The sequence below is a fragment of the Zosterops lateralis genome (assembly GCF_965231275.1).
Source record: "Zosterops lateralis genome assembly, chromosome: 2".
Taxonomy (NCBI): domain Eukaryota; kingdom Metazoa; phylum Chordata; class Aves; order Passeriformes; family Zosteropidae; genus Zosterops; species Zosterops lateralis.
Genome location: NC_139763.1, coordinates 4,393,200 through 4,417,146, shown reverse-complemented (window position 1 = coordinate 4,417,146; position 23,947 = coordinate 4,393,200). Strand labels below are relative to the sequence as shown.

The 23,947-nt window shown below is 39.4% G+C and overlaps 1 protein-coding gene across 1 annotated transcript in view; it reads left to right on the top strand.

Moving 5' to 3' along the window:
• Positions 1 to 23,947, top strand: part of DSCAM (DS cell adhesion molecule) — a gene marked incomplete at its 5' end in the record, with an annotated part of 456,489 nt that overhangs the window by 235,259 nt on the left and 197,283 nt on the right. Inside the window, one exon of the mRNA XM_083855847.1 lies at positions 20,270 to 20,416. Coding sequence (XP_083711973.1) covers positions 20,270 to 20,416 — 147 coding nt within the window. The remainder of the gene's footprint in view (positions 1 to 20,269; positions 20,417 to 23,947) is intronic.

Below are 23,947 nucleotides of genomic sequence, written 5' to 3'. Positions count from 1 at the left end.
GAATCCATTATGACACTTCAGAATCACCCATGCCAGCTCTTGGTGTTATTGGTTTGTCTGGATAAATATGATATTATTTTACACATGCTCTATGTCTCTGCAGCTCCAAGAAAGCTTGAATAACAAAACCTCTGTTTTGTTGCATTTGTGTTTTCCTGAGATTCACACTGATTTGTTTGGTGATGAGATTCATTCATTTCTGCTTCATGAAGTGTTCACCTGCATTTCCAGCAATGCAGTGACATCAGTCATTACTTACCAAAATCTCCTGTACTAAGAGCAGTGAGCAGCAGAAATATTGTGGTGGTTATTTATTTTTTTTTCAGTGACACTGTGACAAAAATAACCAGAATATTCAAGGTGTAAATTGAAAAAAAAAAAACAAACAAACAAACCAAAAATGGTTTTCACTGTGTACAGGCTTTTTTTTTTTTTTTTTTTTTTTTTTTTTTTTTTTTTTTTTTTTTTTTTTTGTGGATTGACAAATCCTGAATTTTGCAAAGCATGATGTAAGGCAGGAACAGAGATTATTATAATTCTCCTTGTTCTCCTTGTGAATAGACTTCACAGTACAATCTTCATGTAAAGATCTTATTTTCAAGAAGTACCAAATGGTTTAATTTTCTGTGTTCAGAGGGCATCACTGTCAATCTACTGCAAACAAATGCAAAAACTATGCCAGATTAGACATTCAATTTTTCTGGAAGGAAGTGAACTTCCTCAACCCAGTTCCGAAAGGGTTTTGTCCTTGTGATTTCTTGCACAGAACTGGAGAGAGAAATAAAGAGAGAAAAACCTTGCAAGAAAAAAGAAAATTGATCTTTTGCTTTACTCCCAGCTGTGAAACTTTCAGAAACTCAACTGAAATGGGGCCATAAAAGCAAAAAATAACTGCAGCTTCCATTAGGATTTTGGAAAAGAGTGACCTGGGTCATCAAGTTCAGTTCCATGAACATAAATATATACTCAGAAGAGTTCACAGAACATCTATTCTTAATCCCAAAAAAACTCCACAAAACTAAAAACACTCCTTAAGCTTTTCCTCAGCTCGTCTTGAAACTTGTGCTATTCAGAATCTAAATTCAGGAAAAAAAAAAAAATCAAACCAAACCAACACCCAAGAAACTACAAGCCAAAACAACCTGCTCAAAACAAAATAGCACAATGAAGGGGAGGCATGAAAAATTGATATCCTATAAATTCTATGGCAGGGCAGCTCTTATAAATAAATTCCCAAATGGCACAGAGAAAAGTAAAAGAGTTCCTGGACCTTGCCAGTCTGGTTTGGTACCACAATTCTTTATTATTCCCAAATTAGGAGAAGGTTCATAATCCTGAGCATGCAAACAACAGATGCCAATTAAGCACTTTAGGGTTTTTTTAAGCCTTTGCACTTAGAATGTTGCTGTTTTCTGCCTGGCAGCAAGGGGAGGCTTAGAAGGAAATAGACACACCAAAGAAGAGCCCGGTGGACAAAAATTTCCTAAACTCTATGATTAATGATTGGATCTTAATCATAGTAACAACAAATATAAGTTCCAATAAATCTTAACAAATTTTTTTTTTTTTTTTTTTGCTTGAACTTGATGTCCAGATCTTCCCAAACTCCCAGACTGTGTTACACAGTCATGGCAAATTCCATCCCAGGCTCCATCTTGGGACAAGCAGATTTCCCCATGCTCTGTTTGGGACATTCTCCACCTTCCAATCTTCTAATCTCCTCCAATTGTCTAGACTAAGTTTCATTAATGGATAACTCAAAGCCATTAAATCTCATTCCAGTAATGCTCTTTAAATTGAACAATTCTCCTCTCCTTCCCTGGTGTATGCACCCAAACATACATATTTTTTTATTCACTGTAATATTATTATTGACACATTTATTGCTACCTTTATTAGAAGAAATAAATCAATTTTAAAATCGCTTTCTAAAAAATGGGCTCTTTTTTTTTTTTTTTTTCAGTAAGCACTTTTATATCTGATTTTAGTTCTTGTTTGAGATGTCCTGTGTGAACAAAATCATCTTGGATTACAGATGATATCCTAGATGAGCTTGAATAAGATAAATAAGATAAATTCAGTGGTTCTGCTGCTTCATGTTTTATCTTAGAATCCTATTAGGTTCTTTCATGGCTGTGTCTCACTGGTAGCTCAGAGATATCCCACCTTCCATAGTCCTCTCTTCCTCCATCCCTTCAAACTGATGGAATAATATCTCATTTTTATAAAATGGTCACTGTGCAATCAGTTACTTCAGATAATTAATAAGGTGAATTTCAGACTAATTTTAACCTCTGAGCTTGAGACAGAATTACAAAATATTTTAGTTCTCAGATTTATGACACCAGAGCAAGGACCAAAAATAAAATAATGATTTCATCATTTCAAAATGAAAATTTGCCACATTTGGGGCCAATTCTAGGAAATAATATTCACAGAAAACATCAAGGATGCTTTAGAGAAAGGGAATTAAGCACAAAGCACTTCTTTTTTTAATTGTGGTTTTGTACACCTTCTTGAAGAGACATCTGTGGCCACTTCACCAAGGAAAAAAAAAATTGAAGTGGGCCAGTGTGAAAAAATGAGCAGAATATAGATTGATATTAACATGAAAATGACTTAAAAAAAAAAAAAAAAAAAAAAAAAAAAGAGAATTTATGCTTTTGTAATTCTGAAAGAATTTTTTGGAGGTTGGTTCATGTGATGCTGGACTGGGCTGTCAGCACCTGTTGAGAGCAATTCTTGTTCTGTGCAACCTTGTCACTGTGTAAAAATTCCCATAGGAAAAACAAATGTCCTGCTTCTTTTTTTTTCCCAAAGAACCTTTTAGACTGTTTTGACCATCCTCATTTCTGTTTGGAATTTACCAGAGAGTTCCTGTATCCAGTTTGTAATTTCTGCATGAACTGTGATGTTTTTTATGAATATATGAATATCCTGTTGCTTGAATTTCCCATCTTCTGCCTCTGCTCAATGAATTCTGTTTTCCCCTTCTGATGGGGTATGAAGATATAAACTGACCTAATAATTTAAAAGCCTTCTCCCTTATCTTTCAGGCCGTTGTTATTTCTCTTTATCAGCTCCTTTTTCATAACTGGAAGTCTTTGTCTCCTTAGACCAGCATTTTAAAATTCCATCTCTTGAGTAATTTCTGCAGCTCTTCCTTGAACCTGCCAAATTCTCAATAGAATTTCAGTCAAGTGACATTTTATTTTTTCATATTTATTTTTTTCCCCTGTTTCTTTGGTGGAAAATGTTTCCATAAACAGAGCAGAGAAATCTGCCCTGTTAAGGAATGCTCAGATCTGCTTTTCTGAACTAAAATGTGAATTGTTTGCCACCTCTCTCTTGCAGGGTTTAGTTCCTCCTCCAGCTTCTTGTGTGTGAATGATTTTTCCTGCTGTTAACTTTAATTCATATATTATACATCTCATCCATAATTTATAATAAAGAGGGACCTTCTATTATTTATCACCCACAATGATGGGGACATGCATGTGCACACATGCATATATAGGATATTTTCCTACATAAAAATAAAGATTAATGTATAAATATTTAACAGAGGTTATAGTCTAAGGAAATATTGCTCCTTAAAGCATTGGAAAATACTTTTTTCAGCAACCCTAATATATACCAGAGGGTACAGTCTGGTAGGAAACAGCTGATGCCTGTCCACAGAGTATTATTTGTTTGAAAGGAAGAATTAAGATAATTTAAAATTTTAGCATCTTACCTTGATTTCTTCTTCAAAACTTAATGTCTTTTAAGAGCCAGTGTTGACCTTACACATAAGTCATATTTTATAGAGACAGGTTTCCTCCTGTAATTAAGCACTGGAGACTCTTTCAGTCCTGTAGACCATGAGCTGGGATTGGAACACAGAGAAATGATCAGGACTGCCCTGAACTATCAGTCTCTTTCATTTCAGTGATGTCTGCTGATCAGAAGATGAGTTATCAAACAAACTTTGAAATACTGCCTTCTTAGTCAGTCTTTCCATACAGAGTAAAACTCAATGAGAATTTTGTCAGAATAAGGAAAGAGAGAAGCTTGGCTCTCATTTTTGATTAATCACATAGATTCTCCATTTCCCAAGGTGCACTTTACCATTGTAACCACAGTTCACTGCAGCAAATACTCCTGAAAACACAGAAACAGCATTTAATACACATTTACATACCTTGGGCAGCTTGAAACGGTGATTTTTCCTTCACTTATTCAAAGAATTTTAGCAACCAGAAATTATTGGATACCCAAGTCTTTCTGTCATTCAAGTGTGGAGAATGAGTTAAACAAAGATTTATTGTGCCACCTGTACTTGAGGGCTGTTGAGAAAGCAGCATCTGAGTTAAAGACAAAGCTGAAGTCGTGCATGTTGGCATATTCTGTCCCTATTAAAAATAAATGCAGATTATGCTTGAGACGCTGTTCATGGTGTGACTTGGCCCTGAATGTTCAGGTGTCTGCAGTTTCTTTAAGTGGGAAATTTGTCTAGAAAGCTAGCTAAAAAATGTCTCAGAAATTAAGTGAGAAAGGTGTTGGGGTTTTGATTTTTTAAGTTTTGGTTTTTTGTGTTTTGTTTTGGTTTGGGTTTTTTTGTTTGGTTGGGGTTTTTTTGGTGTTTTTTGTTGTTGTTGTTGTTGTTGTTGTTGTTGTTGTTGTTGTTGTTGTTGTTTTGGGGTTTTTTTTATATTTTTTGCAGGGGGTGGTTGGTTGGAGTTTTAGGGGTTTTAGGGCTTGGTTTGGATCTTTTTGGTTTTTGGATTTTGCTTTTTTGGTTTGGCCAGGTTTCTTTTTTTGAGTGTTGGGGTGTTTATTTTGGTTTGGTTTGTTTTGGGGTTTTTTGGGGTTTTTTTGTGGTAGGAAGAAGTTAATTAGTGAATAGCTCTTACCTTTGCTGATGCCAGTTTCTTTTCCCATTCTTGTTTTTTTAATATTTTTTTAATGTCTGCATCTACATAATAGAAATTAAAAGTATTTTTAATAGAGACTAGGCAGGCTTGGAGCACAGAGTCCTATTCACCCCAGTGAGATCAGGGCTCTCCTTCACCACCTTCCCTCTCATGGAGGGCACATCCAGCAGGCTCTGCCACAGAGCAAGAGACAACTAGGTAATAGGAAAAGAAGCATAGCAGAGTTTCAGCTTTAATATCTCATTTTGAAAGATTAGGTGAAGGCAAGTCGATGTAACAGGTTGGCCACACAATCAAATCACATCCAACCATTCACAATTAATTATTCAAGCCTTTCTTTGTGCCCTTGTCAGTTTGAACAGAGGAGCTGTCAGCTGTTGAGTCTTTATTGAAGACCAGCCTTAGATCGTTATTATTGAGCTGCCCCTGACCAGGCTCCAGGGCCAGAGCTCCTGTCAGAAAGAAAAAAGAAATGAAACACGGTGTATTGACTTTTGCATCTTTGGGATATTATTTATTTCTTTATTTCCCCCCCTTATCTTTCACTGGTCTTTGCTCTGCTTTGTACAGCACTCCCTTTTCAGAACTAAAAAAAAAAGTCCAGGAGGTTCAATTTACAGGGATTGCATGTATGTTCCACCTTTTTAATGGAAATGCTCCAGGGAGGGAGATAGTGTGTCCTAACCACGGACATGGTGTAGAATGCAAATCCTCAGGTCAGTGATACAGACTCTTGGGGCTCTGCCTAAGAGGATTGGAGTGAAGGAAAAAAAAAATTGGCTTTCTCCCAAGAGATAAAGACTGTGAACTATGAAAGCAATAATGTTGACCCAAATAACAGTTGCTCGAGAGATTGAACCAATGCAGAATTTGCTTAGAATAAATGCCATACAGCTGTCAGATTTTGCCACGTTAATTTTCTTCTTTTTTTTAAGATTCATTTGTGGCTGTTCACATCCCTAAGCCATTGACTGCATAAAAAGAGTATACCCAGATTAAAGCTGAGTATCAGGAAAAGAGAAGAAAAGTAGTTTTAGTTCAGAGCTTTCTTCTTCATTACTTTTCCACTGCCTGGTTTTGAAAAATAGGGATAATTATTTTTAAATGTTCTTATCGAAGTGACACCAGCATTTTTTGAATGCTCATGTAAAGCATCAAAACTCTGCTGTGTTTTCTCAGGAGAAAGAAGTACATCGAAGCACATTGGGTGAATATCCTTACTTAAGATTAATTTGTGCAAAAAGGAGTATTTCTTATGTATTGGAAGCACCACTTGCAGAGAGTCACATCCCTTTTTAGGGAGCTGACAAGCAAGCATAAATAAGAAGAGCAGACCACTGGTACATAATTTAAAATCCCTTTCAGCCCATGGTCTGGTGCTTAAACAAGACACACACGTTTGGTTCACAGATTTCATAGTGATCCTCTCCTTTAAGGTGTATTTTATGTCCTTGTGGTAATCATAAAATAGTTTGGGTTGGAAAGGTTATGAAAGATCAGCTCAATCAGCCCCCTGCCATGGGCAGGGACACGTTCCACTGTCCCAGGCTGCTCCAAGCCCCAATGTCCAGCCTGGCCTTGGGCACTGCCAGGGATCCAGGGGCAGCCACAGCTTCTCTGGGCACCCTGTGCCAGGGCCTGCCCACCCTCACAGGGAACGATTTCTTCATTATATCTAATCTAAATTTCCTTTGAGCCCATCCCTCCTTGTCCTATCACTCCAGTTCCTGATGAATTGTTCCTCTCCAGGTTTCTTCTGGCCCCTTCAGACACATGAAGGTTCTGTGAGGTCTCCAAAGAACCTTCTCTTCTCCAGCCTGAACAGCCCCAGATTTCCCATCCTCTCTCCATAGGGAAGGTGCCCCAGTCCCCTTATCAACCCCTTATCAACCTCATGGCCTCCTCTGGACTTTCTCCAAGAGTTCCACATCCTTCTGATGTTGGGACATTAGAAAGGTGGGATCTCATGAGAGCAAAGAGGAGAATCCCCTCCCTGGACCTGCTGCACACAGTGCTTTGGATGATCCTGGTGGTGATTCCATGCACAGTTTTGGCCATTGTTCTCCATCTCCAGCAGTGCCATGATGCCTTAACTTTTAGCTTTCATGTTTTTAAGATTCTGTGCTGCCCAGGGGTGCAGATCTGAGCCTCATATTTAGTGTTAGCTCCTCGCAGAGCAGGGAGACAAAACGAATCCTTTTCCTGCTGGAGACCAAGGACAACTTTCAGTCCAAAAGCACAAACAAGGGTGGGCTGAAGGGAGGAACAAGAAGGATGGGACCTCACAACCTGAAGCTGTAATTGGACAATTAAACCCCAATGTGCAAATGGACCAAAACTTAGAAAAATGTAAGACCTCATGAGCTATCAGTCATTTTGTGACCATTCTTAGTCCACCCTGAATGTAGTCCTGGTCAGGCTCCTGTCCTGCCCAAGGTGTATCCTAAAGGCCTTTCAATAAATATCTACTTGTTGGAATTCTGGAAACTTAGATTTTATAATTTAGTATATAGTAATGTCTGTGGGGCAAGATGGAGGATTTTGGGTATTGTCTGAGTACTTCTTTACCTTTTTCTTCCTTCTTCTTCATGGGTTTGGATGGTTTTCTGTAATTGGGTGAAAAAGGTCCACATTGTGGGCCTTGAATGGTCATTATTGGGTCAGAAATATAAATAATATAGGTGTCACCTTGTTATTGGGTAATTACCGCTTAAATAACCTTGGAAAGAGTCAGAGGTGCTCCATTTTACCTCATTTCTGTAATTTGCTAGTTAGAGCTCATGGCTCATGAGCCTGCAAATAGATAAGAAATAAAAACCATCCAAGTCAGAACTCGAAAACTGCATCTCCACTATTTCAATCTCAGCTTTGGCAGTAGCTGAAAACAAGCCAAAACCCCATCACCTTCTATTCTCCATCTCTGTGCAGTCTCTGTTTCAGGTCAGCCTTCCCAGAGGACATGGATGTCCCCGATTCCTGCTGGGAATGCTGCTCCGCATGCCTTGGGTGGCTGCAGTGTGCTGCACACGTGGGGGATTTTCTGTCAGGTCCATCCTCTTTAGACAACTTGATGCTGCTTGCAGCTTCTAGGATTGCAAGAGATGTCACTGGTATGGATCTTCATGTGGAAATGTCATTAACGTGGTCAAGGCCATCTGTGCTGATGTCACATGGTGCTGGCAAGGTCACCCTGTGGCTCAACACATTCTTTAATGGGCTGTGGAGATGAGGAAAGAGAGTTTGACTGCTGAAGGAAGTTGTCAGGGGCCAGGTCTGTGTCTGTGTCTGCTTGGACATATTTGTTTGGTTGGGTTTTATAACCTAGTGCTGTGCTTCCTGAAAAAAATAAGTTCTAAAAGTGGAAAAAATGCTTTGTGTGACTTTCAAAAGGGTTTTGTGAGCATTTCAAAAAATGCTTTCAATGACTTATGACTGAAGTCCCATATGTAGAATATGAATTTGCAGTGGGTTTTTTTTTTTTCCTAAAACACCTCTTTTTCCTTAACATTCACCATTTAAAAGACACAACAGAACACATTATAGACTCTAGTTGCTTAACAAATGCTGCAATGTAACCCTAAAACAATTCTAAGCGTTACCAAAATAGATGCTTTAAACCATTTTTTAGGGCTAATTGCGTCTGTAAGTACAGGGAAAGCTCAGGAAAAGCAGAAAAATGTTTAACACAGCTCGCCTGAAACATTAATCTGGCCAAAGGCTGTATTTTAAAAGCAATTTATTCTGAGGTCTTCACAGAAAATGAGCACTGGTGCAAACAAAACATGTCCAGCCCACTGGTGAACACTCTGACAGTGGAAAGAGAACAACAATAATAATATTTAACTCGTTCAGAGAGATTTGCACATCCAAACTGTGCCCTTGTTGTGCATCTCCATAAGGGTTGAATCCAATCTGGCAGGTTTTCATGTGAAATGAGGGGTATGCAAGTATGTTTGGATGCTCAAAACCCAGCACTGGGATTCCCAAATCTGCCCCAAACTCACAAGATAAAGTTAGGCAAATCAATTTGCTTCACTGTGCCTCAATTTCCCAATCAAATAGAAATTGGCAAATGATAAAAAATATCTTAGGAATGTATTTGGGCATGTTTGCATAATCATCCTGATATTTGGACAGGCTTCCAAGTCATGATTCTCTGAGCAGTTTAGAGAAGGAAATAAAAAACCTTAAAATAGATTTATTCTAAAGGACAGATGCTTGTTTTGTTTATAATGATATTTTCTTTGTGCTTCCAGTCTAAGGAAAGTAATAGCACAGAATCACAGTAATCTTTATGAGATGATATGGAATTACACATCCTTCCTGGTTTTACCTCACATAGATCTTTGAAATGAAGTTGGATTGAAATATCCCATAATCTTGAGTTGATGCTCAGCATAAATCACACTGTGAATTTACTCCCTGCTGAAAAGTTATATTTACTGAACCCTTTTCATTGTTATAAAGTTAGTTTGACAAAGATGTCAGCAAACAGAAAATAAATAGTTCAATAGATGTGAAAAACACATCTATTCACACTGCTATAACATGACTCTCCTTCAAAGTGGTTCTGTTTATTGAGAAGTTGCAAAAATTATAAAACTTTGTAACCTATAAAAAAATGAGGTCTGCTAAATCCCCACATGCTGACAGAACTCAGCCTGCAAACAGATTCTCAGGAATTGCTTGCAGTTATTTCAGTTTTAAATCAGTGTGGGTTATGTTTTTCCTCCAGCAATGTTGGAAAATCTGTGTGACTTGTGTAATATTTAAATGCTGTTTTTCTAATATTCCATTAGGGAATAATTTCTTTGGATCAAAGATGGCAGGAATTTTGTTTATTTTAAGGTAGAAAAGAATAGAAATAGAAATAGAAATAGAAATAGAAATAGAAATGTCTTTAGATACTTCTGCTCTTAGTATTGTTATTTTTTCTGTTTAAAACGCTGCTTCATCAGTTGTTCTGGAGCAACACTGAGTACAAATGATTTTTTATGTTTCTATAATCAGGGAAATGTGTACTGAGTCACAAAATATGGGGTAACTCACCAGGAGACAATTCTTTTTTAAAAAATGGCAGGTGTGTGAGTGGTAATGAGAGCTGAATGGTTAAATACACAAAATGCACAACATGGAGCTCTGTGCCTCTGTGAAGGGTAAAGAACACACAGAAGTAGAGTCCCAAAATAGAACATGGTTATGTTGAGAATCAAAATTATTGTATATGAGAGAGAGAAAAGTAGAGGATAATTGTTATAGTAAGGGGAAATTTAAAAAATATTTTAATTTCTATAGAGCTGTTGAAAAGCAACACCAAAGACTTAACACTACTGTGTTGTTCAAAAAGATAGAAATGTACATCATTAGCAGGTTTTTGTCTTAATTTTAAAAATTATTCACTGAATATGGAATTCATTTCCCAGTAGACTGGCCAAGAATCTCCAGGCGAAATTATTTATTTTATCTCTAATTCCTAGTGGAGCTGCTTCCTCCCACAGTGAACATTCTGAATAATTTTTTTATCCAAACATAGGTTTACTTTTTCAAATTGAGTGAGGAAGATACTAATTCCTTCTCATGGCATTACCACCACACCAAATTAACCTATTTCACTTTCCCTCATTTTTACACTCTCAAATAAAAATACTCCACTACAATGTACCACATGAGGCTTTGTCTCTGCTACTGCACATGCTTTAGATAAAAATTCTGACTGCTCAAGTGTTTGGGAAGCTTTAAATAGATCTTTTCATGGAAGGGAGTGGCTGCTATGATAAATTTCTCATAAAAATTGTTCCTGCAGGTTGAGATGCTCCCATTACCTTCACAGTTATCTGCAGAATAAATGTGGTTGAACCTGTGGGGCCAGAGAGCTGCAGCTGCTGGGATTTCTGTGGGATGAAATTGGCTGTTTGCACCCAGTCAAAAAAACAATTCTGCTGCTGTTGGAATTCTGTGTCTGCAGGGCTCTGACTTATTCTGATCATGTTGTCCATAACACTTTATATTCTGAAAATACAATGACTTCAAAGCTCCAAAACTATTAAAGGTGCACATTTGATGGTGGTGACGTAAAGCAGCTGCTGTTCAGGCCAGAGGAGATGGAGGTTTTCTCTTTAATTAATGAGCTTGTGTTAAAATTTACAGAGGAGATGGGTTGTGGTCCTTGATGATACAAAGAGCAGAGAATTATTTTATTTGTGCTAAGCCACTGGTCAGCTCCAGGCTATTTATTTATGTGGGATTCACCAGTAAAAGCCTGAGGAAGAAGATTCTAATCCTCCAGACAGCTCCACATATCATGGGCAAAGTTGAATCCTCTTTAATCAGAGCCCCTAAAACTAGCTGGTGATTTAAAATTATCTGCTTGCTCCCCAGCTGAAATGAGGAAAGCAGCTTCTACAGGAACGTATGCAAGCACTCAAATCATCTAAAACTGAGGCATTAAAGATTATGGCAGTTTTATTCAATATCCTGGAGGATGACAGTTAACAGCGGGTAGGGAGCTGTAGCTGCTCGTGCCTCATAAATTCATCAAAGATTAAGAGAGGAAACAATTAAAGAAAAGCATTGTGTGATCAGTCAGGTCTGTACTATTTAATCATAAAATTTAATAATGAAATTAACCAAACCTGGTCTGTGTACACAAAAGCACAACTCCTGCATCAATTTATGCCTTATCTGAAATAAAAAAAAAATTAAAAAAAAAAATCAAAACAAACAAACATGTTTATTCCTCCTTTATAAAACTTGAAGATCACATATGTAGCATAAGTGGAATTGGTGTGGACAGTTGGCATGAAATACATTTTTGCAGTCTCAGAAACACAGATAGTGCAACAAAATATGTTCTGATTTGGGTAATTTACAGTCTCTTTTTTAAAATGGCCAAACTCATTCAGAAAATTATAGCACTGCACACAGAAGAGCATAATGTCTTTCCTTACACTGAGATTACAGAAGCACAAATAAACTGTTGAATTTAGAGCAGCTAAAACCAGGAATGCAGCTGCCACCAGCAGTCAGGACTTGTCTGATTTTGGACCACAGGGCTCAGGCCTCATCCTGTCTCAATGAGAAACCAACAGGGAACAACAGCTCTTGTTCCTGCTCAAAGCCACTATTGACTCAGCAGATGATCTCTCTCAGCTAAATTTACAAAGCCAAAACTGCAACTTTATTTTGTTCAATTCCCAATCCCTTCCCTTCCCTTCCCTTCCCTTCCCTTCCCTTCCCTTCCCTTCCCTTCCCTTCCCTTCCCCTTTTTCTCTCCCTTTCTTTCTTTATTTCCTTTTCTTTCTTTCTGTTTCCTTTTCTCTTTCACATGTATTCACCTTGTGTTCTATAGACAAGAAATGTGCAGCTTTGTTGTCTCAGGTACCAATAAATCATGCAAAACATCAAAGGAAATCTGGAGAACCACAGCTATGGCAAAATCCTCATTAATAAAACAAAGGGACATTTTGGAGTGGAGCAAACAACACGGCATCAAAATTTCTCTAGATCCATTTTCTTTGAAAAGATGCAGAAGGGCATTGCTGGTCCGTGATATTCCTTAGAGACAGAAATGGCAAAATAACAGTTTTTTGTTTGTTTGTTTGTTTGTTTTCTCTCTTTAATCTTTGAAGAATCAAGTGGGAAATATTCCATTTCTTTGCTTGGGATTTTAGAGCCATGGTGATGGTGGCTGGGTTTGGTCTCCCACACTTTGAGCAGCTCTGAATTCCATTGACAAGGATCAGATTTATTTATAATAAACCCTGATTCAGACTGAGCTGACACCAAAACAGGTGCTTCTGTCCCTAACTGAGGGAGAGGAGGTGAGGGAGGGTAAAGAATGATATAAGAAAAAATGTCTTAGTTTTGAACTGTAAATTTTGCCCAAATTTTGCCAAGTTGTGAATCCATCTCTGTTACAGCTGGAACCACATCAGGTCATAGGACTGGAAATATTAATGAATGTCCTTAGCTCTCTGCAGAGAGTTATTCTTGATTGAAGTCTAAACAGGTTTTGTGTCTAAATAAAATAGAAAACATCTCATGTAAGGTTGTTGGCTTGTTTTATAAATTCTCAGATTTTATTCTGGGAGTGAGTCCATATATATAATTCTGGGGAAAGTCCATAGCAACGGAAGGGAAAGGGGAAACCAACTGCTTTGGAACTGAAGAAAACCTCAGACCTGCAATCTTGGCTTTGTGATAAGACACATTTCTGTGAGCTTTGGGGAGCCTGGAATTACAGACCAAATATCACAGGCAGCCTCCCTCACTTTGGACAATACTTCCTATGGATTTTATGGCATTTTCTTTCCTTGTGTCAGGATAAAATGGGAATATCAAATACCTTAACTCCTCATGAGTAACATCGTACTGTGGTGGCACTCCAAGAGCTTTGCCACTGATTTTTTTTCTCCCAGGAAATGAGTCATGATGTCCTCTCAAGGTATCTCTGAGTACTTTGAGTGAGTGATCCTTGGAAAAGTGAAATCCTTGCCTTTCCCTCCACATCTCCTTTCCTCATCTAATCTTTGGGCTGGGTATCAAAAGGGCTGTGTAAAAAGTCACAGGGCTGTGACTGCAGGGCACAGTTTAAGCAGGTTCTAGCACATTTCCCATGCCCTGAGCAGCAGACTGGTTTGTTTGAGGACAATATTGCAGCAGTGCCACAAAACTGAGTTATGGGTTTCTGTCCCTTTTGGCTCTGTGGGGAGTTCTCTCCCCTTCCATGCACAGGTCACACTGAAAACTTGCTTAGCAGAAGCGTTTCTATCCAGTGGAGGTGACAAGTACCACTGGCAGGAGTTTATTTGTTCTGTGTTACCATTTGGCACATGATTAGAACAGCCATCTGTTCTCTTAATTTCGATCAACCCAATTTAGGCTGCAATAACACAACGCCGTTAGATATGCTTCCAACAAAGGAAAAAAAAATCAAATATGATTTTTTAAATCATCTTGAGGGTAACATTGCCCCTATTTAAAGACTACCAGCATGCTAGGGGGAAAAGGGCATGATTAAAGAATAATTAACAATGTGATTTTAAAATATTCTCATTTTCCTGCAAGAATATGATGCGCTAATTCGACAGGAAAGTGCTCACATTTCCCTATGAATTATACATGAGAACAATCTCACATAGGAAACCTAAACAGAATTTTATTTTAATCTCTAATATTATGCAGTCTAATGGAAAACATTAAAACCTTACATAAGAGCAATTTTATAACTGTTAATGTGACCTCACTTGGAGAAACGAACACATGATCTGCTAACGCCACTCAAATTTAAAGAAGTCAGTAGGTGATTTAGGGCACTGGTCAATAAAACCAGGGGTGTGTTTCAAAAATGTTGTGGGTTTTGGGGTCTTGGTCAAGCCTAGACATGACCCAGTTTTTCTCCACCTCTTCCTTGTTTGTTTTCTTTAGGACAGTGAGACCCATCTCTTTGGGGTCCATCTCCTTACCTTGTTTGCTGACATCTCAGATGAAGACATGAATTTAGAGTTTCAATTAGGGAAAGCTGCTGGCAAAATACGCCAACAGTTAAAATATTGGTGTGATGGAAAAAGGTGACACAGCTTGGTGACTTGTGTTGAAGGGGTTTGATTTGAACACTGAGGTTTTCATGCCAATAATTCCAGTTTTAGGACAGTCAGGTGATAGGTCCCATCTACAGGAGGAGGGAAAAATCCCTAAATCCATGATTCTGAAAATGACATCACAATTTGCCATGATTGGTTCAATTACTGGATGGATACGTGGAAAAAAAAAAAAAATGTAGAGGAAAATGGTGACATTTTGCATTCACTACAAGGAGAACCAGAAATTTCAGAGCTGAATTTATGTGCATGATCCAAGCTTGAAAAGGAACTTCAAAAAGTTGTTAAGGTGTTGAGTGAAAAACTACAGGACTATTTCAAGATATGAATAATTCACAGTAAATGATTTAGGAAGTTCAATCTGTATAACTAATTAAGGAGAAAGATGGTATAAGAGGTAATTTCCTCATGTTCTGTAAGGACTTAAATGGGCAGAAGATTTCTGGCTGAGGAGGAAATCTTTAATGAAGGCACAGTCAGATCCAATAACTGGGGCAAAGGCGGGTAGACCCAAACAATACACTAATTTTCAAAAGCAAGAATAATTGGAATAATTTACCCAGGGCTATCACATGTTCTCCACTTACAAGAAATCTTTAATCATGACTAATGTCTTTTTAAAATACCTTTAGTGTAACCTCCAGATATGGACGTGGGCAGGGGTTAATGGCAAAAGGATAGAAGGTAAAAATAAATGATTCTAATGGTCTTTCTAGTCCTTGGATCTATATATTTTCTTTTCAGTCTCACCGTGAGGTAAAATTATGCATTACGTTGGATGTTGGGGAAAGAGTTATGGGTTCCACTCCCTGGTTTTCCACTGACTTGTTTGAATTGTATGAATCCACCTCTGAGAGCTTCTCTGTAAAGAATTTAAATTTGCCTAAAATCATAGAACGCTTTTCTTGGAAGGGGACCTTAAAGGACATCTAATTCAAACTCCCTGCCGTGGGCAGGGACACCTTCCACTAGCTTGCTCAGAGCCCCATCCATCCTGGTTTAAATTCTACTTTAAAGTTTAAATACTGTGTTAAATGGTAATGTATTACTATGCTTGCCCACACTACCAAGGCAAGAGATAGTGAGGGTTCCTGGAAGCCTTTGAAGTCTTTGAATCAGACACATATTCCAGATATTGAACCAAGTTTTCAAAGGCATCAAGCATTGAAAGCCAAAAGAGATTTCAACGTCTCTGAAAATCAGATGCTGAAATTATTATAATCAAGTATTCAAGGCATTAATACAAACACTGCCGAGGAGGAATAATAAATGGGAATTATGAGCTATATTTTGACAGTGGATTTTTTTCTAATTGTTGTGAAGGAGGCTTCTCTGTCTTCCTCTCTTGAAGCCTGCTTACAGCCAAACAAACAAAAAGCTTCAGTAGTTCTGAAAGGATTTTTCACTTTAGGAAAAGAAATCTTTATTTGGCATATTAAGCAGGTGAGTCAAACAAATTAGACTTCGTTAGAGCAAAGCAGGGGCGATTAAATTAAATGTGCCTGAAGAAGAAAGCCTTCCCCTGGATCAACAGGGCAGTGGGAGCTTGTCTGTCCCATCCTGGTGCTTTTCTAAACACTTTTTGAAGTACAGAAGGCAGAACACTCAACACTTCAAGCTTTGTCACAGCTGACAGCCTGTCGGGTTTAATGAAAATGCTCTCAGTTTAGAAGATGACAGAAATTACATGCATTTCCCCTTTTATTTCTCTGTCATCTTTTTCTGTCTCGCGTCTCTGCAGGAGAAGGAGGGGTTGGTTATTAAAAGCATTACATAAGTATGCAAAATATGTTAAGAAGAAAAGAGGAAAAAAAAGGAAAATCTTTCGCCCTGCAATTACACACAATGTCTGTTGGTGGGAAATGTGGGATAACATCTGATGTGTGGCAATAACTATTTACTTTCAGCTATCTTTGAAGAGGGTGAGGGAAAAATCTCCAGATAATGCTTTAAGTGAAGGTTTTATTGTACGATTGCCTGAGTAATTTCCAACAGGAAGATGATCTAAGCAGTGTTAGATAGCTTGAGTGTGTTCATAACTTCTCCAGAAAATACAGCAAGATAACACTGAGCAATTTCATGGCTCTGCAAAGCTTTCACATTCCTCTTTTATTAAGTGGCAGGCTTTTAATAAGTGTGCCTGCTCTCACCGAGCCAAAAGTGTAACTGCAGCTGAGGAAACTCACTGCCAGGACTGAGCAGGGAAGGCTTCACCTGCAAGTGTCAGTCAGTACTACAAGGGCTGGAAATTGCCCACAAATCCATTAAATTCATCACCCAGCCACTCCACATCCAAAATTCACACCCCACTTGTGATTCCAGAACTGCTTGCTAGAGAGTTTAAAAGGGAAGTTCTGAGTTTGATCTTCTCACTTAATTTCTGTGGCAGTTTTGTTCGTGCTTATCCTGAGCAGAGAGACAAATTCAATTACTAACAGTGCCCTGTGTAGATCATCTCTCAAAACTGTGCAGAGCAGCTGAAAATAGTGAGGGCTGTGGAAGAGCACAGGGGAAGGAATTTATATGTTTGTGTGATCTTAAACTTGGGCACACTAGTAGTGTCCAAAGGTGTGAAATGGATTCATGGAGAAATGGAATTATGAAGAGAAATGGAATTATGTGTATTTAGCAAAGGTGAAAATGGACTCCAGAAATAGAAAGCTACAGGAAGCCTTCACATGCACGAGGGGTCACATTTTTGCTTCTCAGCTGTTCAGGCTCCACTCACTTGACACAAATGCACAGCATGTGCAGATTTCCTGCAGGGACCAAAACAGTCCCAACCATCCCATTAACACCTTTTCATCTATTCCTGGGCCTGGGATGTGGTTGTAGCCTCTCTACTGACATCCATCCCGGCAGGGTTTGGTACCAGAGGCACATCCCAGTGATAAAAAACCCCTGATTTAAGCCCTGCCTGGGCTGCAGAGGAACTGTGTGCAGGGAGCAGGTAGGGCTGGGGGGCTTTGCTGTGGGCAGGCACAGGGCTGAACCCTCTGAATGCAGAGCTGGTTGATGCTCAGGCAGCTGGAAACAAAAGCAAGGCAGGGTTGTCTTTGCTGCATCCCCCAAGCCAAGCCTTTAAATGTGATTCCCATCTCCTGAAGCTGTCATTTTGTGCTGCCCACAGAGCATAAGGGAGAAAACTGTGCCTCAATTGCCTCTAGTGCTTATAAAAAAATTCCCTGGAATAAATGTTCTTGTAGCAAATTCCCTGGAAAAGGTAATTTGCTTTATGAATATTTCAGGAGTGCAGAAACTGCTTGTGAACCAAATTCTAACATCCTGTGGTTTTCACACCAAAATCCTAAATATCCTTCTAACCTAAATTTAGGGGTAAAGGCAGACCCTATAAAGGGTACAGATATTGAGTAGCACTGTTTGATAAGAAGTTAGGGTGGCACAAAGGGTTTTGAGTAATGTATACACTCAGACTATTCTGAGTAATTGGGAATGTGGAAGGAAAAGGAAGAAACACTCAGCATAGGCAGTACAGTATATCAAGGAGTTACAGTATATCTTATTGGTTTAACTTATTGCTACTAGATGTTTATATAATTTCATCTAAACATTACAACTGACATATTAAAATGTAAGATGTAAGATAGCTTTGCTTTCTTCATGTGAGCTTTTTAATCCATGTTTCAGACATCTGGCTGTGAAACTGAAACGTTACCCATTGAGGTGATTTTACTACTGCACTCCACAAGATCTTTGTTCCTAAGTCTTCTCTATGCAAACAGTTTAATTTTCAGAGGTGTATGAAGTCAGTATGGCTTCTGTATGAGCAAGAACCTCTCTAGCCTGTAAATCCACCTCAGCTGGAGTTCAGTGTTTCTCATGGCTGAGGAGAGAACAATTCCCATCCAGGTCTCCCTCCTCCTTTACACCTTCCTGTGCTTAGCAAAGGAGCTCAATACATTCTATGCCTCAATTATGGTGATTTATTTTCACAGAATCCCAGAATTCCTGAGGCTGTAAAAGCCCTCCCAGCCCATGGAGTCCCAGCTGTGACCCATCCCCACCTTGTCCCCAGCCCAGAGCTCTGAGTGCCACCTCCAGGTGACACCTGCAGGGATGGGCACTCCAAAGTTCCCTTGGAAGCCCCTGCTAATGTTTAACAACCCCTTGATTGAAGAAATTCCTGCTGCTGTCCAAGCTGAGCCTCCCCTGGCCCAGCCTGAGGCCGTTCCCTCTCCTCCTGTCCCTGTTCCTTGGGAGCAGAGCCTGACTCCATCTGGCTGCCCCCTCCTGTCAGGGGAATTTAGGGAGAAATAAAACACCTCCTTTTCTCCATGCTAAACAACCCCACCACTTATTCAACCCTGGTGTGGTTATTCTATAATTCTGGATAATTCCAAGGATGGGAGAGGTGGGCTGGTGTTGTTTTATTCAATGTTCTCTGCTCTGAGGGTCAGACCAGTCCTGTGACATTAAATGGCTGTTAATTTTTTTCCCCCAATTTCTTTTATATTCTTTTAAGGATATCACCCTCTGTAATGAAACCATTTCTTTTCCATCCTCCCTCTGTTGGATTGCTTTCCCACTGATGCATCTGTGAGCAAGCATCCTGACTACTCTTAATTATTAAAAAGTCATTGCTCAAAGAAGAGCTCTGAAGAAAACGAATTCTTTCTTACTGCATATTACTGGATATTAGTTCATAATGGGTTTCACCCTTGTGTATTTCTCCTCTAATTCTGGAGCCTCTATATTTTATAATACCTGGGTACAGGTACCTATATTGTAAGAGCTGCCAGCTACAGAGGAATTCAGCAGACATGAAAAAGAAAAAATATTCACATTTGCCTCAGTGTAAAAGTTTTGGAAAAGCACACACAGCTTAGACAACACTATTTTTTAAGGGGGAATATTAACCAGGTGAGGTTTAAGTTTACAATGCATTCTAAACACATCATTTTAATTCATTGCATTATGGGAAGTGCATTAGAACAATTATGTACCGTGTTGATTTTAGTGGGGTTGTGTCCTTGCTTTTAAAGTGGGCATGAAACAGAACAGAGACAGTTCTGTGGGTGCCAAATGATGAAAACTGCACATGTGACCATATAAACCATGGCATCCTCCACATATTCTAAAGCCAATCATAAAAAAAAAAAAAAAAAAAAAAAAAAAAAAAAAAAAAAAAAAAAAAAGTGATTATTGAAGAAAATTTAACCTGTAATACTTTTCTTTTGAGAGAACAGTGGTAGAAACTCTGACCTTGAGCAATGTCAGGCTTGTTTGGTTTTAGAGGTTGTGTCTTTCCTGGGCAGGGTGGGGTGGGACCGTTTAACTCACAGGCACTGCAGGTGCCTCTGTCACCCCTGCAGCCCTGCTGCTGAATTGCATCAGATCATCCTGCAATACTGAACTAAACTGTGTCAATGCAATGGTTCTTTACCCCATATTTTACTTCAGATGCCCCTTGTGTGTTTGTTAATAGTCATACATAGACCATGGCACATTTCTTCCCTTCATTCCTCAAATTTCCCTTAAACTTCATTCCTTCATTCCTCACCTTTTCCTTAAAGATCCCTCCCTTTCTGCACATAAAGTGCAAATTAAATATACATGAATTGATACCTTTTATGCATTCACAGTGAGCACTTGGTAAGCTTGGAATTGGCAGCTTCAAACCTGGCAAAAAAAAAAAAAAAACCCCAAATCTTCAGCCCCTGCATCCTCCATCCTTCAGCGTGAGAGTAACAACCTGCAGCTATTTCAAACCCTGCAAACTCTTGTGTCTTTCAGGACCTAGATTTCTCATCACATCCACGGGAGCCTTGTATATTTTAGACGTACAGAATGAAGATGGGCTGTACAACTACCGATGTATCACAAGGCACAGATACACTGGAGAAACACGGCAAAGCAACAGCGCCAGACTTTTTGTATCAGGTGCTCCTTTTCTGTATCTTTGCTAAAGGAAGTGCTGCATGTGTGTCTCTCTCTCTCTGGTGTGGTTTCTGTCAAATGGAAGTGGGGAGCTGCTGCAAAATAAGATGGGTCATTTTAAAACCCTTAGTTTATTTTTTTTAATCTGTTTTTCACATCTTAGTTGTTATTTCCTGAAGGCCTGTAGGGTGCACCTGCATTCAGCATGGTAATTTTTTTTTTAGCAGGTTTAGAGTACTTTATACAGGGACTGTGGATGGGATTTATTCCTCCAAAAGTGGACTTGTGCAGGGAAATTTACTCACTTTAAGTTCCCTGTGTAACCAAAGAAGAGGAACAATTTTAGGGGCAGGGTACCTGTCCTGCTTTGGGGTGATGTGAGCTGCCCCATGGTGCCTGTTCCCCTCTGTTGTCCTCAGGACATTGCACTCAGCTGTAGAGATTTCCACCTCAGGACTCCCAGGTTATCTGAGGTGCATTTCAGCCTTCCTTTTCATTCATCCCACTCCTCCCCTGGGGAAAACAGCCTGTTCCCCTGCCTGCAGGAGGGATCTGCAGCCAGAAGGAGAAGATGACCTGTGCCAGTGCACCCAGGGGTGCTGCTGGTTGGCAGCTCTCCATGCCCAGGGATGGATTCCCAGGGCAATCTGTGCAGCAGGTGGGAAAACCAGGAGGTGGATGAGCTATTTTAACTTTTCCTTGTAGTTCTAAATTAACTGCTGCTTGTGTGGTGGACAGTTGGGTTCCTCATAGTCACCACACACTCAGGGCTGTCAATACAGTGATGCTCCAATACAGATTTTCCCCCATTTTTTCTCAGTGCCACTTGTGGGTGAGGTGAAAGGAGGAGCTGACCCCAAGCCTGGGTCTAGAACTTGCTCTCAAACATTTCTGTGTAGGATCAGCACATCTCCACCTCCCCTTCCTGTCCCTCATTTGCTGCTTGTCCATAACTGCTCCCTTTGTTTGCATGTCAGCAAATCCAGAATGGTTTTCCTACATCCACAGAGCTCACTGAGGTTGTATCCCAGACTTTCTCCCCCATATCCTTAAAAAACCATCCCCACCATCCCACTGAAAGCCCCACATTGCTTTTTCTCCTTTTCCCTGTTGCTAAGGCTCCTTAAGGGTCAGTCAGGATTTGGTGACTTTCCCAATCTGACAGTCAGTTTTAAGATCTGACTTAATTTAAGTCAGTTTAAACCTTTTGACCCTTTCCTCTCCTCTTTTGGTCCTTTTGTCAGAATAAAACTCTAGTGGTCAGGTCTCAGCTCTCCACCCCTCTGTTTTTGAGAGCCCTAAGGGAGACAGAGGTGAGCACAAGGTTTTCCATTATTAACCTGCTTCTCACCTTCCTCCAAAATGGACATTGTTTAAGATTTTTGGAGCCCTCTGAACACACAGGCTGGTGCTTAAATATAGTAATGATTTTTAAAAAAGGAAAAAAATAGTGGGATTTTTCAGGTTAGAATCACTTACCAGTCAGTTCCAGGAGTTTCTCCCTTTGATAGGTGCCCCCTGTGGGTGGAACTCTTGCCTCTGCTTTTCCCAACCAGATGAAGAAGTTCTCCTGCTCAATTCTCTGCCTGCTGTGGTCTTAGGAGAACAGGCAGGATTCTCCCCTTCCAGCTGGCTCCATAATATGGTCTGCTTCCGTGTGAAATCATGTTAAGGCTGAGCCAGTGGGGACATAAATAAAATCAGGCTTGTCTCTTGGTTACCACAGGAAAAATTCTGGTTATCTCACTGAACAAAAGGAGGAAAATGAAAGCTCTGTCTTGCTTGAAATTTAGGACAAACACCCTAAAGGATGTTCTCTGTCTGGAGTTGCCTTTTGTGTTCTCCTCCACAGACCGAATTGAAATAGCCAATTGTACCTGTGTGCAATAACTGGCTTTTTTTAATTCAACAGGGTTAATTACTCTTGATCAAGGCTAGAGTGGGCTCTGATCTCCAGTGCTGTTAATCTACTGAGCAGGTGTAGCAATCAGGGGCAGAGTTTGTCCCTTAATATTCCTCTAATAGGTTTTCCTTTTCCTTTGCTGGAATTTATTTTCTAAAAGAGTGACTCCCTTAAGAACTGGGGTCAGAGAATCCATGAACATAGTTCTGAAAAGTCTGCTGGCATGACACCTACATTTTTGCCTGCCTTTTCCATCCGAATTTGTTCTTCACTTGTTTGTGGATGAAATAGTTTGTGGTGGATATTTCTCATGTTTCCTGGCCACATTTAACACAAGCTAAGCTTCATTATTGTTTTGAAACAGTGAGAATGGTAATGTGCAGATAACAGAAAGAAAAATACTAGCAAAAATAGTGAATAATTAATATGCCTATGCCCAAAATGATGTCCTAAATTTCATTCAGAGAAAGAACATCTCCTTAAAATCACGTGGCCTTTCTAAATAAAATTAAACCCAAAGCCATTAACATGCAACAGAATATACTTCTAAGACTCATTATATTGTCCTTTTCCAACAATAATTTTCTCCTTCCATGAATCCCATCTCCCAAAATCATTACTGCTTTTTAACCTCCACACTCTGAAAAGTCCTTATGATTTTTAAAGCACAACAATTTTCTTCTTCTGTCCTTCAAAGAATGTCCAAAGTAGATTATTTTAAAACAGTATTTTGCCTCAGTTTTCCACCATTGTCCTTGCTGCAAGTCATTTGCAGATGACTGTTAAAGCATAGTAAAATAATAATTCAAAAGAGGCTAAACACATATTGGAACTGGGTTATGTTACTTTGCTCTTTTTTTGCCTCATTGCAGGTGATTGCAAATGAACCCTGGGATTTCTTTTGTGCTTTGGTTTTTGGTTGTTTGGTTGTTTGTTGTGTTTTGGTTTCTGGGGTTTTTTTCCCCTTTACTGGAATATATGAACTGTAGGAGTTCTAAAGAGGAGCCTGTTCCAGAGACAACCCAAAGAAATGTTTTTGCTCTCCATTTAAATATATAGGCACAGAATGGAAGAAAGCAGGTCAGTGGAATCATATCTTGTCTATCCCTGAATATATTTGTAAAACCTCCTCTACAACAGCAGGGTGAAATTTTCTTCATTATGTAGGCAAATCTCAGTTTAGCTGTCCTGCAACTGGGACTCCAGGCTGTACTGCTGCTGGCAAGGCTCAAGTTGAGAAGGAAAAAAAGGGAAGTGACCCTGGGATAGAGAATCCAGGGTCTGCTGTGCTGCTTGAATAGGAATGCTCAGACAATACCTCTAAAAGACAGTTATGCTTTCCTATTATTTAAATATTTAATCACTACTTGCAACTGAAGAATTTGATTTCATGTAGATGTAGCCTTGTTAAGAGCCAGAAGCTGTAATTCCTTGCCTGCTTGTGGCTTTACTCTCAGTTAATTCCCCACAAAAGAATCTGTGCCTGGTAATGTCTGATGACCCAAAAGGCGAGAGTGGAGCTGGCTGATCAATTAGTCAAATTGACATTGGCCTTCCCAGTGGCATCCTGGCAGATTGTGCTTGCACTGAGCCAGACATAAACAGCATGGCAAGCTCAGAAATTTGTCCCA